The following is a 19,382-nucleotide window of genomic DNA, read 5'->3' on the forward strand; positions in this document are numbered from 1 at the left end:
CATTGGTCAAATTTTAGATTTCTTCGTTTTTCGAATCTGCTTCGAATTCGAAGGGGATAAAGATCTTTTAATAGTAATACCATTTGTATCAGTAATAATAGCTTGTATACTGTTATTTGTACTAGTACATTTAGTACTAGTATTTTTATTTTTACTTGCAATACCTGTAGTACCGCTAGCAGTCGAACTCACAACTGTAGATTCTGGCAAACTTTTCACAAATTTGATCTGCTTTTTACCTGTCAATGTAACTGGTATAAAATGCTCACTTATTTTTACAATGTTAGGATTATTCTCAGTCATCGAGGCGAGGTCTACCGACTCCAAAATAACCGGCCTCAGACCGATGTTAGTAACGGGTATATCGTGTAGTACAGGATTCTGATTTATCTTTTTGATCACCCATTTTGACACATTGACTTCCACATCCGTTTGTATCGATTGATTTTTAACTTCATCTATACGCGAACTCACACTTTTCCTTTCACTGTTATCTGTATCAACTATTAGTACTTCGCCTTCATCCGAATCGACTTCTTGTATATTCTGTTCTGGCGACTTAACTTTGTTTATTTTAACTTTGGCTGAACTCACTTTATTTATGTCACGTTTAGCCGAATTCACTTTTTTAATATTCTCATTTACAGCCTTTATCTCATTAGTTTTAATTGGTTCCGTTGCTCCTTCTTTTGGAGAATTTGTTTCTTTCAAATTTCTCCTTTCATCCGCTTCTCTAAACTTCTCTTTTAACAGCATGTATGTATAGAAATTCTTCGTTTTTACGTCATCGACATATATCGCTTCTATCAGTTTGTTCGCTACTAGCGGTGACATCTTTGATATACAAAACTCCCCCAGCAGAGTGTTAACGTTGCTACCGTTAGTGTTACTGATAGCCGGATCTGCGCCGTTTTCCATTAAGACGTCTATTGTGTCAATGAATTTCGGCTCCACGTCATCGCACTCTGAAATATTAAAGAATAAATGTTTTCTGCAAACATACGTAGTGCATAACATTTCTAAGCTATCAAGATATCAGTCAAATATAACCAGTACTGATAGATTGGCAACTGAACTTGTAGTAATTGCATTAATGCTCTAATTTCTAACTTTTATTACAAAATACTATAATAAAAAACAAGAATCAAACAAGTAACTTAAGCCGATTTAAACATTATAATAATACACGTCATATCAAAGTTGACGATGATGACCCTATATCTATATTAATAATATACATAATAGACTGGAATAGAATTGTAAGTTCAACGATGTCCAAATTAAAAACAATCAGTTCAGCCTATCGCAGTCCACCGCTGGACATAGGCCTCCACAAGTTCACACCAAAAATGGGGTGAACTCATGTGTTTTGCCCATAATCACCACGCTGGGCAGGCGGGTTGGTGACCGCAGGGCTGGCTTTATCGCACCGAAGACGCTGCTGCCCGTCTTCGACCTGTGTATTTCAATCAAGCCATCAGTCGGCTTTTTAAGTTTCAAGGTGGTAATGGAACTATGTTATCCCTTAGTCGCCTCATACGACGCCCACGGGAAGAGGGGGTGGCTATATTCCTTACTTCCGTAACCACACAGCAATTAAAAACGATAAAATAAGTCAACTTATGGTAAATATAAATTAGCATAATAAAATACATTGATTAGTAAGAACATGAGATTAAGCTCTGACAGAAAAAGAGGGCTATAAAGAGCCCTATAGAGAAAAAGAGGACTACGCCTAGCAGTGGTATGTTATAGGCTGCATCAATCAATTAATCTATCAGTAAGATTTCTTAAAAGCCTTTGACCCGACTTACCTTGACAATTTAAGCAGACCGTGCTGACTGCTAAGAATAAAGCTGTATTCCCACAGTTGGGCATACCGACATTGATAGTCTCCGGTGACGCTTTTATTAACAGCTTTGCACCCTCGGAAACTCCCATTCTACTGGCCAACATTAGCGGTGTGTATCCTAAGGAGAGATATTTGGACCATTATTTTATATTATCTACGAAAGTGTACCATAACAAGGTGCCGCCATACAGACCTATCCATTCATCGATTCGTTCATCCAGTCATCTACTGTCTATCCCTCCATCCACCAACGCACCGAAACTGTACAACTGTGTAACGTTTATAACATACAGATACCTAAGTTAACACCAGGATTTTAATTGCTTTGTTTCTCTCTCTCTATCTCGTCCTCTCTCTTTTTCTCTCTCTTTCGCTCTCTCCCTCATACACCAACCTGCACCGCAATGAAATACTACGGTGAATTAAGTTTTGTACACTATAATTTTACTACACGGCCTATGTGAAACTTCTGAAACTGTTCAGTCTACACACTACAAACAGTCTACGAGATTTTGTTTTCACTGAGAATTCTATACGAATCTTTAAGATCATCACATCATCATCATCACATCAGCTTATCGCAGTCCACTACTGGACATAGGCCTCCACAAGTTCGCGCCAAAAATGGGGTGAACTCACGTGTTTTGCCCATAATCACCACGCTGTGCAGGCGGGTTAGTGACCGGAGGGCTGGCTTTGTCGCACCGAAGACGCTGCTGCCCGTCTTTGGCCTATGTGTACCACACAGCAACATAATCTTCAATATAATCCTATACATTTATGTGTTTCTTTATCGTGACGCATTTTCGTTTCATCGAGTTTCAAATCACAACGATTATAAAGTTTTACTTCAAAAATCAGAGTTCAAAATAATGTTTCCTGAACTAGAAGATTGATTTTTCATCAAAGGCCACAATCCAAAATTCTGTTAAACTTATATTATTAAGAAAATCCTAATCATTTTCATCAAAGAGTTTAAATTAAAATAACTAAATATAGGTTGCGGGTTCGATCCCCGCACATGACAAACATTTGTATTGGCCATACAGGTGTTTGCCGTGGTCTGGGTGTTTGTGCAGTCCTTGTGGGTCTCCCCACCGTGCCTCGGAGTGCACGTGAAGCCGTCGGTCCCGGTTGTTATCGTGTACACCTAATAGCGATCGTTACTCATAGTAGGGAATATATCTGCCGACCCGCATTGGAGCAGAGTGGTGGATTAAGCTCTGATCCTTTCATGTAGGAACATGGGGAAAGAGGCCTATGCCCAGTATTACAGGCTGACGCGAACTAAATATGATTTTGGGGTTTGACGTGTGACACTGCAAGTGAAGTTTAACAGCGCGTTCAGCAAGATAAAGTCATTATTGAAGAATCGAAGAAGAAGAAGAAGAGTCGAAGAATCAAAGAAGAAGAAGAATCGAAGAAGAAGAGGAAGAAGAGGAAAAAGAGGAAGAAGAGGAAAAAGAGGAAGAAGAAGAAGAAGAAGAAGAAGAAGAAGAAGAAGAGGAAGAGGAAGAAGAAGAAGAAGAAGAAGAGGAAGAAGAGGAAGAAGAGGAAGAAGAAGAGGAAGAGGAAGAAGAGGAAGAAGAAGAAGAAGAGGAAGAGGAGGAAGAAGAGGAAGAAGAGGAAGAGGAGAAAGAAGAGGAAGAAGAGGAAGAAGTAGAAGAAGAAGAGGAAGAAGAAGAAGTTGAAGAAGAAGAAGAAGAAGAAGAGGAAAAAGAAGAAGAAGAAGAGAAAGAAGAAGAAGAGAAAGAAGAAGAAGAGAAAGAAGGGGAAGAAGAAGAGGAAGAAGAGGAAGAAGAAGGGGAAGAAGAAGAAGAAGAAGTTAGCCAATGAAGTATAACTACTTACGTGCGTACATAAGTCACACTTTTTTATATAAAAAATAAATTTTATTTATTTATTTTATTTTATTTAGGAAACATACAGTACAATAATACAGTAAATTAATAAATTCATACAGCCAATACACAAACCAGCAAAGTTTCCAACAGTAAATAATTCATAAATGAGCAAAAAGAACACATTAACAAGAAATAATCGATAAATCGCATACAGAAATATAAAATATAAATAATTCAAGCAACACTAAAATAAACAATTAAGACACAAAAACAAATAGAAAAATTTAATACAATCATCAATTAAATAATAAAAAATAAATTTTAAAACTAACCTTGATTGTCGTACTCAATACACATCTTATATATTAAAAAGTCTGCCAAATCTTTATCTGATTTACTGTCGAAGCTGTCTCTCCACATACCCTCGTTCTCTCTTAGAACTTCTCTGAAAGACCAAAGTTACTCATTAATATACTAGCTGTGCGCCGCGGTTTCACCTGCGTTACTTTGAAGAAAACACTATAATATTATATAGCCTATTATAATTAATATTATATAGCTTTCCTCAGTAAATAGCCTCAAAAACAAAAATATATTTTCAATTAGAACAAGTAGTAAGCAAACAAACTCTTCAGCTTTACAATATTAGTTAGATATATGCAACAATATAGTTAAAACAATATCTCACCTAGCATTCGCTCTACAGTGATCCAAAATAGCTTTAACGTTTTCCGAGCTGACCTCCGCTGCTAGATGTAACGGTGTCCTGCTTTCTTCGTCAGGTATTAGCGGGTCGGCTCCATATTGCAACAATATCGCTGTACACTTGGGACTGCCATGGATCAGTGATAATTGAAGTGCTGTCTGAAAAATAATATTTAACTTGATAAAAATTTATAATTTTTTTTAATACACACACGGTCATCTGTTCCTACGGTAAGCAACCTAATGCTTGTGTTGTAGGTAGCCGACTGATATATCTTAATACTGTTTTAATAAATATAAGTAGAACTAATACATATAATATAAATAAATAGAAATATTACACCTAGACTTAAGCAGTAATAGAATTAACAAACCAGGGAGCAGGAAAGCATGGCCACTACTGCGCCTACAAACTGCGCCAACGGTCTGGTCATTGTTATTGTGGTTGTTAGTTGTTGGTACCACAGTATGAGTGAAACACAAGAAAATATTAAAGTACCCACAGAAATGTATGGATACTCACACGTACATTTCCAAATTTAAATACATTATAATATAACGAAGTCATTTATTCCGTTATGATCATTTGAAAATTACATCATTATTAGCTTTTTAACTGACTACAAAAAAGGGAGAATTTAGAAATTAAACAAACAAATAAGAGCTCGAGTTGTTTGTTCTCATTGTCTTTTCTTACCGGATTCCCATTAAATGTGACGTCGACTGATTGATGGCGCATCTTTAGAACTATACAATTACGTTTTACTAAATCCGCATCCTTATTGAGTACTGCCTTCTGGAGCGGTCTGAAAATTAAAAAAAAATGATTATTATTTTTTTTTTAATTTTTTTTATTAAATTTATTAGTGGGCTGTAATTAGATATATTTTTTCGTCTTTTTTCTAATAAACCCATTTAATAATCAATTTGTTTTTTTTTTTCTTTTTTTGACATGATAGACAATTTGTGTATAATGAATTTGACAATGATATTACTATGATATTAATGATTGTTTTTTCGTTTGAGGGTAGGTGAGAGTCAACACGTGCTAGTGTATCTTTCCTATTATTTGGTGGAAATTTTTGTGTTTATTGTTGAATTTTGTATACTGTGCCGGTTTGTTTTGAATAGTAGTGCTGTTTTTATTTTATGTAATAAGTGGTAGTCCCTAATATGGAGTGGGACGCTTCACCTCCTCCTGATGGGGGAGGTGGCGGCGTTGGCAGCAATAAAAGGCACTTGTCAATGGATCCTGTTCCTGAAAGTGTAAAGAAAGCCTCTCCTCCGTCTGCCTCTGTGCAAGACACTTATACTGATCCAGATTTCACAGATAATAAAGTTGCTTATAATCAGGATGATAAAGGTCCCTTTTCTGTTCATATTTCTAAATTGGAATCTGTGCAAAAATCTGGTCCATCCATTCGCCTTCTCAATTTCGCACAGTTCCTTCATAAGAACTCCATAAATGGAATTGTTAACGGAGGCATTAAAAACCTAGGCAGAAATAGGATTTCTGTAGATTTTTTGTCGGCTGATCTAGCAAATTTATTTGTCCATAATCCTATTTTATCCGCAAATAACTACGAGGCTTCTATCCCACAATATCAAGTCACGAGGACTGGCGTGGTCCGCTCTGTCCCCATTGAATGGTCTTTATCAGATATGGTTGAGGGAATGGAATACCCTCATAACTGCAGTAAAGTCATCAAAGCTCGTCGCCTAAATAAAAAAAGAATTACCGATGGAAAACCTGAATGGATACCTACTACTACAGTTGCCCTAACCTTTCTTGGACAGAATTTACCTGAGAGAGTTTTTTGTTTTCACGCATCCCTTCCTGTTTCTTTGTACCAATTACCGATCATCCAATGCTTTGCTTGTTGCCGTTTCGGTCACACTAAGGGCCAGTGCCGTTCCACCCCCCGATGCTACAAATGTGCTCAACCTCACTCTGGCGAAACCTGCTCTGTCTCAGATGAAAATGTCTCTTGTCTTTTCTGCAGAGGCAATCATAAGGCTACAGAATCTTCAAAATGTCCGGAGCATGAAAGGCAAAAGCAAATTAAACTAATTATGACCAAAGAGAGTATTGGTTACACAGAGGCTTCATCACGTGTCCCTCATCTGCCTCGGCTATCCTATGCTGCAGCTTCTCAAGCGTCGCCTAGGCTAGAGCCCTCTCCTCAAGTCACTTACCGATCCCAAAGCTCTCCTACAGATCCTTCTCCTCAAATCACTCACCAATCCCAAAGCTCTCCTACCATTCCCTCTACCTCCTACCGTAAAACGGTGTTCAGTACTCCTCGTCCTAGTACCCCTTTGCGCCCCTCTTATGATGTTTATGCTCATTCCTCCCTCACCAACTCTCCTAAATCTACTATGCCTAACGGTTGTGCTTTTCCTAATCCCCAAATGATTGAGCCGACCCCAAATTTAACTCCTAACGATAATTTAATTGAGATTTTGGTCTGCGCTCTTGTTAACATGATCTCTAAGTTTGGAGACGCTTTACCGAACAATGTCCTAAGTTTATTGCAAACTTTTATATCTACTTTTAGTTAATAAAAATGCTGGGTCGCACGATCATTCAATGGAATTGTAGAAGTATTCGAAATAAAAAACATGAACTAATTTATTTAATCAATAAATATAAACCTGCAATATTTGCTCTTTCAGAATCTAGGCTTCAGCCTCGTTCTATATTTAGAGTACCTGGCTACTTGTGCTTACGTGATGACAGAGATGATGGCTACGGAGGGTCCGCTCTTCTGATTGATAGAACTGTTACCTTCTCGCAAATTCATATCCCATACCATGGTCCTGGTTTTCAAATAATTGGTGCTAAAATATTTAATGTATTATTTTTCTCAATCTATTTACCACACCCTAGTTCAGCATTAATTTCAGAATTAAACAATATCTTATCCACGTTTTCGTCTCCTCTTGTCATCTTAGGAGATTTCAGTTCATCACACACTCTGGGGTTGCGGTAAATGTGACTCAAATTCCTCATCACTGTTGTCATTTTTTGATAATCTCAATTTATGTGTCTTAAATGATGGTACTCCGACAAGAAGAGGTGCCCCGAGTGAAAAACCTAGTGCAGTTGACCTCTCCGCGTCATCTCCGAGTTTAGTCATGTCCTTCGTGTGGATGGTCTTACCGAACTCATTCGGTAGTGATCACTTTCCCATATTAATAAATTTTGATTCCGCTCCTAATAAATCGGCTCCTCTCCCTCCTCTCTTAAAATACCGAACTCAGAAAGCTGATTGGCGTAAATTCTCATATTTTCTTGATTCTAAAATTGCTACCCTTCCTCCGGTCTCTGACAATAATTTTTTACTGTGTTATGATCTGTTTATTTTGTGTCTAACCTCTGCAGCTGATGAATCAATTCCACTTAAAAATTCTTTTCTAGATAAAATACCTTCGCCCCCATGGTGGGACTCTGAATGCACAGATAGTATTCGGAAACGCAGGGCTGCTGAGGTTACCTATCTTTCTGATTTATCGATGACTAATTACCTAAATTTACAGAAAACAACTGCTAAGACTAAGCGCTTACTCTCAAAGAAAAAGTCTAGTGGGTGGCGTAACTTCTGCGAGTCTTTGTCACCGCGAGCTCCTGCCTCGCTTGTGTGGAGAAAAATAAAATCTTTTAGACAAATTTTTCAGGATGATCGTATCGTCTCTTCTAACGATTCCTCTTACTGGTTGCCTAACTTTGTTAATAATCTAGCTCCTCCCTATGTTCCTTCTGAAAACATTTTTTTATGTCCTCCCTCTTGCATGGCTTCCGAAAGATTCAACGATTCCTTCTCTTTAAATGAACTACTTTCTGCCCTTGATGGACTTAAGGATTCTTCGCCTGGGATCGATGGTATTCCATACTCCTTTATTATGAAATCCCCCACTTCTGTTAAACTATATCTGCTTGATATCTTTAATTTAATCTATAGCTCCGGAATTGTTTCTGATTCGTGGAAAACTCATATTATCATTCCTATCCTAAAACCTAATAAAGACCCCAGGAATCCTTCTTCATATAGACCAATTGCTCTTTCATCTGTTATGACTAAAATTATGGAACACCTTATTAAAAATAGATTAGAGTGGCTTATAGAGAGTCAAGGCCTATTGTCTAAATACCAATTAGGCTTTAGGAAGGGTATGGGCTCTTTAGATAGCCTCAGCATCTTTACCACCGATGTTTGGCGTGCCCTTAGCTCTGGGAAACATGTTATTGGCGCCTTCCTTGATATCTCATCTGCATACGATAACGTTGAGCTCCATATTCTCCGTCAGAAAATGTTTAACTTAAACTTGCCGATGAAAATGATCAATATTGTTTTTAATCTTTACTCTGCCCGATACATCACGGTTCGCGTCCAAGGTTTATTACTTCCAAAAAGAATAGTCTGGAAAGGGCTTCCTCAGGGCTCCGTTCTGAGCCCCCTTTTGTACAATTTGTATACTTACGACCTTGACAAATCGGTCCTCTGTTTTTGCAATATTCTACAATATGCTGATGACATTGCTCTTTATTCTTGTTCTTCAACTTTTTCCGAGGCCACTTCTAGACTTAATTCTGCCCTGTACTACTTAAATAATTGGTTAAATGATCATGGTCTTACCTTGTCTGTCCCAAAATGCTCTGGCATCGTTTTCACTCGAAAACGCTCTGTCCCAGATAGCGTGTCTCTTCACATCAATAGTCAACCTATTGCCATTCAGAATCACGTAAAATTTTTGGGAGTCATACTGGACTCCAAAATGTCGGGCGTTCAACATCTAAATTATATTTCTAACAAATGTGAAAAAAATATTAATATTCTAAGATCTCTCTCGGGCGTTAGATGGGGATCGCACCCTTATTCGCAGAAGTTGTTGTACAATGCGATTATACGTAGCCATTTTGACTATGCAAGTTTCGTTTTGGAACCATGTAATAAGGTTGCTCTCTCATATTGGACTAGATTACAAGCGAAATGCCTACGAATTATAGCTGGAGCAATGAAAATGTCTCCTACTAATGCCCTTCAAGTGGAATTGGTTGATCCTCCTTTACATCTCCGCAGACAGTTCTTATGTGACAGGTTCCTTATTAATGCCGTACAAAACTTTTCTCACCCTTTAATTAATAAACTCCATGATCTCAATCAGCTTATTAATAATTCAAATTTTTGGACCTATAAAGATAAACCCCCCCTTACTAAATCTTTTCTTAAAATCAACATCAATGGTATATTTCAGTTTGACAAAAATCCACTATTCACGTATAGCTACGATTCCTTGATATATCATCCTAGAATTATCCTGAACCTAGGAATTACTAAAGAATCACCTGGCGCCGCACTTGAGTTTAATAGAATAATCGATTCGGACTGGTCAGAATGGTTACATTTCTTCACTGACTCATCTAAAATTAACCCCGAGTTAAACGTTGGTTCTGCTGTCTGGATTCCTAAATACAATATTATCTTGAATTACAAACTGCCTCCTCTCTCCTCAACTTTCTCAGGTGAATGTATTGCCATTTTGGAAGCTGTCTTGTATATTGAATCTCATGGTCTTAATAAATCTGTAGTATTCACTGACTCTCGAAGCTGCCTCCAGGATTTATTGAAAAGTCCATTTCATGCTAAAAATAATCTTCCCATTACTCTAAAGATAAAAGAAACACTGTTCAAATGTCATCAGTCGAATATTGAAGTAGCGCTTGCTTGGATACCTAGTCACAGCGGTATAACAGGTAATGAAATGGCAGACATATGTGCAAAAGACGCCATTCACCTAGGCTGCGATAAATATAATAAATGCTTTACCCGAGACTTTAGAAGTTTGGCTAAACAATGCCTGGATAAATCTTGGGATAGATTATGGCAATCTTCAAGACTAGTTACAGGTAAATTTTATGGCAATATCCAGCCGTGTATCCCTGTCAAGCCATGGTTTTTTAAATACTCCGACCTAGGTAAAATAACTACGTCGATAATTATCCGTATACTGTATACTGTGTTCTTAGCTAAGTTACGCATTCGTGATAGTTCCTTATGTGAATGTGGCTTGGAGGAAGGATCTCTCGATCATTTATTTTTTAATTGTCTGAAATTAACTGTATCACTATATGATATGCTTCCCAAAAACATTCCGCGGCCGGTCAATGTTTGTTTTCTTCTAACTTTAGTGCCATCTTCTTTCTGTGTTGTCTTAGCTAAGTTTATTAGAATCAATGATATAAAATTATAATTTACCAATAAATCAAAGTTAAATAGTCATGTCAAATATTTTCAACTAACTGCAGTTTAGGCGGCTTATCCCACTATTGTACTGTCAAAAACGGACCGTTTCCGGACTTATACACTTTCAGTAGGTACTTGTCATTGGCAAAATCATCGGCGAAAAGCTGATGGAGCCATAGTCTTTAAAAAAGAAGAAGAAGAAGAATGATATTACAATGACATTTTATTTCCTTTTGATTTATTAAATAATTACAAATAGTAATTATTGTATTTTTACATGTTGATATAATTATTTAAATTTTAGTTATCTATTTATTATTAAATTTATTATTATTGAATTCTAGTTCGTCTTGGCAAACGCAGTGCGGGATGTCCTCCGGCCCGTTGGACCGCGATCTACCTAAGATTGCCGGTGTAGGCCGGATGAGGATTGCGGAAAATGGGATGTCTGGCGCCACTTGGGGGCCTATGTCCAGCAGTGGACTGCCATAGGCTGATGTGACGATGATGAATTCTAGTTATGTTTGATTATTAATATTCTCTTGACATACCTTTGACTTTTTTTATATAAATTTGATTAATGATCTTTTAAAATGAATTTTATTTTTAATAAGAAGGATTTTTACTTTTAAAATTTTTATGTGATGTAATCTTAATTATACTTGCTTCATGATATTAATATACTCCTTAATGGGATACATATTAGATAATAATGTAACAATAATTCATATATAATGTTTTGTAAGTATTCTGTGGATGTACCTTTAAAATAAATAAATAAATCTTGGACTTGACCTGCACTGTGCTTTAACGTGCCCAAATCTACAACATTTGTTACAGTGGATAGTTGGTAACACATAGGTTTCTACACGTAAAGAGCTAAAATAACAATAAACATGGGGAAGGAGTTTCTGTCCAGTAAATGTGAGGACTACAGACTGTGTTGGAATCCATACAGGAGAATTATGTTCATTAATAGATTTTAGACTTAGTCTCCGGGCCTTGACAACTCCCCCACAACCAGAAGGAACTTGTAAATTTGTTACTAATTCTTCCATGGACCATTCAACAGGTACTGCACGGAGGATACCCATGCGAGATACGCTGTAACTGGGAATAGATGCATTATATCCAGAGCAAGTAAGAATTGTTAAATCTACAAAGGAATTAGCCTGCTGTGACGTTTTGAATTCTATCAATACGTGATTACGCCCAATTCGCTTTATGCCATTGATCACAATATTAGTTACTTTATTATTGTGTAAGAACTGTCCGAATTGAATAGGCCGCAGAATAGCTCCACTGTTGGGATTAGTTTCCGTTTTGGAAACATGGACAATGTAAGGGGGCAATATCCTCGGTCGAGTATAACCTCTTTTCATTTTGAAATTCCGGCGTGACATAATTCAATTGAATGGATGGTTTAATATGTACGATTTTATTTTTGTGTACCCACACATTAGGAATTCTAAACATTTTTGAATATCATATCAAAAATATGAAACTTTGAATAGTTACGGGTCTCTGTAAAGAACTCACTATAGACGGCGCCACGGTTCGCTTAAACCGAAAATAAAAATCATCATATCAAAAGTTTCGCTCTAGCGGGTACATCGTTCCATAGCTTAATTGGCTAGAGCGCCGACACGGTCAGTCGGAGACGCGGGTTCGAATCCCGCTGGAGCGGTCAATTTTTGATATGATATTCAAAAATGAATGGATGGTGTTTGATGAAGATTATTAGTGGGTCTTTTAGATTGGAATAAATTAGCATCGCCATTATTTCTTTTTCTATTATTATTTTCATCTATTTTCATTGTTTGGGAGAAATTATAGGAACCTCCACCAGGGTCAGGGCGTTCAGAATCCATAATTAATTACTTAAATATACTTACGCTTACAATATACACTACAAAAACAAACAAATAGGACTATATACACAATAAAATTATACACAAAAAAGACTTGTAATTGTCACTTGACCAAAGAGCAGCGAGAAACAGGTCCTAATGGCTTATTCTAACCTCCCGCTGTTGAGGTCTACTCATAAGTTATGTGCTTACTACACATCACCCGACGCCAGTGAAACATCCGCCAACCCGCATTGGAGCAGCGTGGTGGATTAAGCTCTGATCCTTCTCCTACATGGGGAAAGAGGCCTATGCGCCATATATGCCTGAAGCGAATATATATAGTGGAAGTGCTACGTCTGTGATTAACAATGCTAATTTATTTTACAATTAAACATTATAATACTCACAGATATCCATCACAATCAGCTTGTAAACAGAACTTCCAATCGATATAAGCTTGATGCAATAATATTTTCTTCCTATCTTGCGGCGACAAATCTTTTAAAATATCCTGACTCGCTAAATGAAATATATCAGGGTTTCCAGGAATCATCATCACCGAACCGTCAATCATTCTGACCGTTGTCAAGTTACTGGTGTCCGTGTGTTTTGTGTGTTTGTCGATGTTGTTTAATAAAGAATTAGGGTTTTCTAATATGTTCGGTATGTTACAGCTGCCTATAGAGATGTTACCGATACTGCTGTCATAGATATTACTGTCTTCCTCGAGTATACATTTTAATTCTGGTGAATATTCACTGTTAGAAGATTCTTCACACAAATTTTTGTTATTAAATTCTTCTAAAGTTTTATTACGATCAGATACGACTTTTATTTTCTCTGGTGTAATAAGATTTAAGTTTTTCGGATAAATAATAAATTTTTTCATATGCTCCTCTGGCAGCGCATCATCGCTAATAGCATAAGATCCTATCCGTTTCCGTCTAATGACTGTCTTTTGTCTTTTAATACGCATGAACATTTCTCGACAAGTTTCGTCTGTTTGAGAAGATTTATCCTCACCTTTCACATCACATGAAGTGTTTTTTTTATCTAAGCTTAGTAATGATATTATACCTTGAACTTTTAAGTCTTGGTTTATAACTGAACACAGAGCACTGAATACTAGGTCGTAGTTCTTCTGCCCAATAAGGTTTGATATATTGTCAGAGTTCAACTCGACTAAAGAAGAATTTTCCTGGTAAGTGGCGATCGTCCGACTCGTATTTTTCACGACATTCAGTATATTTATAATGATTAAATTAGGGTATTTCCCGCTCATTGTATCATGTTCTTGGGCCTTGTAGATTATGTCTTTTTTAAAAATTATGTTTTCATTGTAACTCTGTTGAGCGTTCTCAACGCGTCGATTGTTCGATTTTAATCTTTCGTACGTTCTTATAGCGTTCTTTCTAATCAAAAGTGGTAAGTTGTGCGTTTTCACTGGTTTTGTTACTGCTGAATCCGACATTGTATATTTAACTAATTTCATGAGGTAAATAAATACTAAATACTATTTGTAGTAATACATGAGTGATATAAACTTGGATTTGTTACGTTAGTTCATTGATAAAACGCGAAAGGTATCTATAGCTATCAGCTATGTAAAATATTATAATCGCCGCAAATCATAATGATCACAGAGACACAATCACAAAATAATACCTTCTTCTTCGGGGTTAATGCAAAGTTAACCAAGTGTGTTACACAGGTGTAATAATGGCTTTCAATCACAAAAAAAGGAATAGTTTTGTTAATAAGCCCGTTTTGACATTTGTACTACTTTGGATGTAAATACACTTATATACTGGTAGTCTTTGCTGGTAGTGAAGATCATACGACTCGGTATACGATACTCACGATTGTTCGATTAAAGTTTGTAATTTGTATGAGTATTTGATCGATTTGATTAGGTAATATAAACTGAAAAGTGCATTGGATAAAAATTCTGATTAGAAAATTTAGCTTAATCTTTAATATTATGGGTAAATTTGTCTTTAATCTATTTTTTTATATTGTTTTCTAATGTTTACGCCAATTTCTCTCATTAATTTACTATAATGAAACAACTTTTTTTATTATTAATCTGTAGTAATAAATTTTGGGGCATCCCCACAAACAACCTCGATTACACTCACCACAGGTTAAATTGGTTAAAACCCGGCAGTTCATAAATTTGTACAATAGATTAAAAAAATCACCTTAATTTGATAGTAAAATATATCGTAAAGCGTTTTTATTATTAAACAACATTTCAATGATCTTCTATATAAATAAAAATGAATGTTGCTAGGTACATAACTCAAAAATGGCTCGACAAATTCGGCTTATTAATTTTTTTGTATGTTCCTTAACCTCTGGTAGCCCGGACTCCATCGTGCGCGAGTTCCCGTAGTCTCCCGCGGGCAGTGTTGCCAACTTAGTGGATTTTCCACTAGATCTGGTGGTTTAGACACCCCTTTTGGCGGGAAAAAATTGGTTTTAGTGGCTAGTGGATTTTTTAGTGGTTTTGGTTTATTCCAGTTAGTGGTAAGCTTCATAGCTTACCACTAAAGAATGATCTAGTATTTTTCTAGGATTTTTTTACAGGCACACACAACAGGCAAAAATGGTATATTTTGTTGTGTAGGCAACACCGAACGAATTCAAGCCGGCAAGTTCGGCTGTTGGGAATTCCCCAAAAATTGTTTATGAATTTCTTGAATGAACATAAACTTTATATGTTCAACTATTGGTTAATTTTGATTTGATTCGAAAGACCAAGTTGTTATTTATTTACTCAGTCGTCAGTCAGTTCAGTGAACAGTACAGTTCTCTATTGGTTTGCTATCGTTCTCTAATCTGTAAATGATACTTACTTCTCAATCTTGCTTTAATTTGTTTTTAAACTGTTTAGCGCTGTAAAATTATTTTTGAAATAGTTTTAAATAGTATTTGATAATGCTCAAGCCACAGTACACCCAAAAGTTTCAAGATTGTTGGTTACGTGACGTTGTTACAGAGATATCGTGGTTGAAGTTTTGAGGTTCGATTTTTAAATCGGAAAAAATTAACCTACCACCTTTGAGGTTAGAATAACGCTTGGCTCCGGTGCTGCGGGAAGTGCAGCCCTTCCGAGGGCTGCCCTACCTCCGCGCCTCCTGCTTAAAAAAATACTAAGTATATATATACTTAGAGGTAAGGCAGACCAAGACCACGAGGACGTGGGTTGCTCCGATTCGGTTTTGGGTATTTTACGAATTTCTATACCTATATTCTAGCACACAATGTTACTAGTTTTATTAGAATATTATGTCTGACGCTTTATTTTGTTTAAAAGTGTCTATTTGTCAGTCGTTAAAGGTCAGTTCGTATCGTATTTTAATCTTGCAGTAAAGATCGTTTTTAATTCGTAAATTTGTTCGAAAATAACGCGTAAAAGTCGCAGAACGGAGCATGAGTATACTTCCCGCAGCACTAGAATTAAGGTAGAGTCAGAAGTAACAAAAATTTAACCTCCCATAAATTAGAACCTGTGTGTCAGAGGCAAGACCTGTGCGAGTGGATATTAATTATCGAACGAAAATTTTGTTTTCGAATGTTTAATACTAACTAGCTTTCGGGCGCGGTTTGGGTGGCGTTAAATTTGGTGATGAAAAATAAATTAAAGAAAAAACTAAAATATAAAAAATATATTTTTAAAAAATTCTTTATACAATAATTAATGTTACTTTTAATAGAGATTTTAAAAAAATTCATTGTGTATACTTGTTTTTTAATTGTTAATTTCGCGCTCTCACAAGTATTCGCTGCACCAGCCTCTCTGTGTCCTGAATCATTATTTATCATTTATTTTAAAAACTATTAACTTTATCAAGATTGTTAAAGAGAGCAATGTTATTAATAATTAAATTCTCTATAATTTGTTACAATACTTACATTTTTTTTTCTGGAATCAATTTAACAAAATTTATTTAAGCATGAGTCGGAGCATGTAATTAAAATTACATTTTTATCTGTTTATATTACTTACTATTACTTACTATTACTTTTTTGTTACTAAAGCAGAAAGTAATTCTATTACAAATTGCAGATGAAGCTGATTCATCAGAAGACGATCTACTTTAGTAGTTATGTACTTACCTAATTGTTTCCTTTTTTTTCTGTAGTTACATTAATTATTGTTTCCTGTAACTCAAATAATTATTATTTTATTTCATGATAATAATTACGTTGTTGTTGTTGTATTTTCAAATTATATTTAGGTAGGTAGCCGTTGTCTTTGATTTTTTTAGTGGAATTCTGGTGGTTTGAGAGGCCAATAAGTTTTAGTGGTTTCTGGTGGTTTACACGGCTTCATTTGGTGGGTTGGTAAAAATAAAGTTGGCAACACTGCCCGCGGGGTTGAATTCAATCCCAGCACTCAGTCTACCGCATCGGCCGCACGGCGCTGTCCATCTCCCGCGTAATATGATTCGATAAGCGCGCGCTACTTGAGACGTAGTTTTTTACTTATAACTCACAAGTTTCTACACTTAGAACAAAAATATTCATATTATTTTGAAGAGTATGAACTAAGCTTTAATTTACTGTATAAAAAGTGTTGTACATGTGCGTATGGAGGGAGAAAAAGTGGTTTTGGTGCTAAAACCTATCGAAAAAAATATAGTATTATGATACATTTGTCGTTGATTTTACTTATTCTGTTTTCCAATTATCTATCTAACTCTAACAGTAAAAGAAATAGGTATATTGTGATACAGAAAAGTTTCTTTTTTATACTTGAAAATAGGTGGTCTATATAATAGGTGGACATTTCAAATATCTACAACTTGTAAAGAAATTACCGTAGGTACTTCATAGTTGATTGAGGAAAATAATCAAAATTAGTATTGGAAATGAACAACGCAAGGGCGAGAAAGGATATTTTTTTTTTTTTTTTTTTTGAAAGCAAACTATAGTTAATTTACGTATCATCGACAAATAGGATTAGGAATATTCATAAATTATACAAAATACTCTTCGTATCGGTGTATAATATGTATACAATTTCCTTATAAAGAAAATAAGAAAACTCGATCCAAACATATAGCATAACGGTGCAGAAATTGGCGGGTACGGGGAGACTGACCGGTTGAATCTTACTAAATTTCTATGAAGAGCGAATGAATGTTTGTTCCGATTGGTGTCTAATTTCGTACTAAATGTGTTAAAAAATATGGCTGTAAACTAGTTAAAGCTCTATTCTCTATACATGGTTTCAAAACGAGTTAGTCATCTGGGGTTGAATTCAAACCCGCGGTAAACTGCCCCACGGGAGACTTAAGCAGGTTTCCAGAACACTGTTATAAGATTACAAATACATTGCTCAGATTCGTACCATGAGCATTTTATAATGTATTAAAACATTATTGTTTTATTCCTGCTTAGAGATGTGAAAGAATGAACGATTTCATAATGATTGTCTATTACTTTGCAATGAGCGAAAACGAGATAGTCACTTTTTAATATGTTTTGTCCTTTTCGCACGAACATTACGATTTGCGCTTCGTATTACGTATTTATTTTATAAAATATAGAATTTTCTTACTAAATAATAACGTTATTTTAAAATATCATAACATAAAATCAATAACATTTAATTAACTAAACATAAAAAAGTATGACACAGTCTAAAAATTGAGCGAATAAACAGTAAAGCTGTTAAAAAAATTGAATTTTTTTTTAACGGAACGTAAAATATTTATATAGAAGTATAGTGTTGTTGTGCGCGATAATACAAGTTTTCAAGTGAAGAACTTTGAAGATTTAATTTCAATTTTCAACAGACTCAACATACAATGGCAAATAGAAAGTAAGTAATAATACTTTAAAACAAAGAATTTTTAAAATGCATGAAATTGCTCTATAATATTATATTGAGAACATTAATGCAAAAGTTACATGGTATTTCAAGTGGTTCAAGTGGTTTACGATTTTGTTTGCAGCGTCGGAATGCGTCGGGTTTCTGGGCAACAGCTCGATATTCTATATACCTACATTCTCATAGGGATATTGCCGTTTCCTTTAATAGATCCCTACAGGCAAAAGAGCACTCCAAAAGAAAATGGCAAGAGGTAGCGGAGATATTAAATGCTCAAGGCGATGGGGCTCATAAAGATTGGAAAAGCTGGTCTAAAGTAAAAAAAATACGTAATTTTCATTTTTAAATCATTCAATATTATCTAATATTACTGTCAATATTGCTGATGGTGGAGCATAAGTATGCAGGTACCAACCAGTCCGATCTGTCCACGTCCACGTCGTACCCCCTGGGACCTTCTGCGCCCGTACTGTAAGTACGATCACCATCCCTTTCTCAGAGCGCAGATGCTAAGGACTGTTAGAATATTAATATTTAGTTTTTAAGCTGTGTAACTAGTTTTTGTAGTCTGTGCTATTACACTGATTTTTCTACTCTGTACTAACAATGCAAGATGTCGGTGCTTAAGTTTTCAAGTGTTGTTTTAAATATATAATGTAACAAAGAAAATAAAAATGTTTTAATTAAGTGAGTTGCGTGGGGGCCTAACAACCTAAATATGCAGATCCAGTAGATAAATCACATAAATTCTCACATCCACGGACCTCTGTTCTGACCTCTGTTCATTGCTCTGATCTTTTTCGTATCGTTTAAAGAAGAAATTAAAATTTATCAAAATGGACGCCATGAACTAGCACTCGTCGGCCCTGAGAAACAGAAGTTATTTTTCAATGTTTGAATTCATTCCGAAAGTATTATATTAAACTAATATTAAAAATGTCGAGTATAGAGGTTTATCCGCAACTTTGTGAAGGGAGTAAGTTTAGTAATTGGAAATTTAGATTAAATATTTTATTTGAAGAAAAAGGTATTGAGTACTTA

The 19,382-nt window shown here is 35.7% G+C and overlaps 1 protein-coding gene across 1 annotated transcript; it reads right to left on the reverse strand.

Annotated features, from left to right (window-relative positions):
- Positions 1-4,009: 4,009 nt before the first annotated feature.
- On the reverse strand, positions 4,010-13,970 carry LOC123668131. The gene is made up of 5 exons (XM_045601923.1): positions 12,907-13,970; positions 11,586-11,756; positions 5,099-5,207; positions 4,385-4,560; positions 4,010-4,141 (listed from the first exon to the last, which is right to left on the reverse strand). The coding sequence occupies exons 1-5, from the start codon at positions 13,968-13,970 to the stop codon at positions 4,024-4,026; spliced, it is 1,638 nt and encodes a 545-aa protein (XP_045457879.1). The 3' UTR covers positions 4,010-4,023.
- Positions 13,971-19,382: the final 5,412 nt, after the last annotated feature.

Source organism: Melitaea cinxia, chromosome 30 (genome assembly GCF_905220565.1).
Source record: "Melitaea cinxia chromosome 30, ilMelCinx1.1, whole genome shotgun sequence".
In the NCBI taxonomy this organism is placed as follows: domain Eukaryota; kingdom Metazoa; phylum Arthropoda; class Insecta; order Lepidoptera; family Nymphalidae; genus Melitaea; species Melitaea cinxia.

Excerpts from the sequence above, each read along its gene's own strand:
- LOC123668131 (XM_045601923.1), bottom strand. The coding sequence starts at position 13,970 with ATGTCGGATTCAGCAGTAACAAAACCAGTGAAAACGCACAACTTACCA. Across the intron at positions 5,208-11,585 it reads CCTGTATGGATTCCAACACA|ACCGCTCCAGAAGGCAGTAC; the intron begins GTCTGTAGTCCT and ends TTTAATTTTCAG. Across the intron at positions 4,142-4,384 it reads CACTGTAGAGCGAATGCTAG|AGAAGTTCTAAGAGAGAACG; the intron begins GTGAGATATTGT and ends TTGGTCTTTCAG.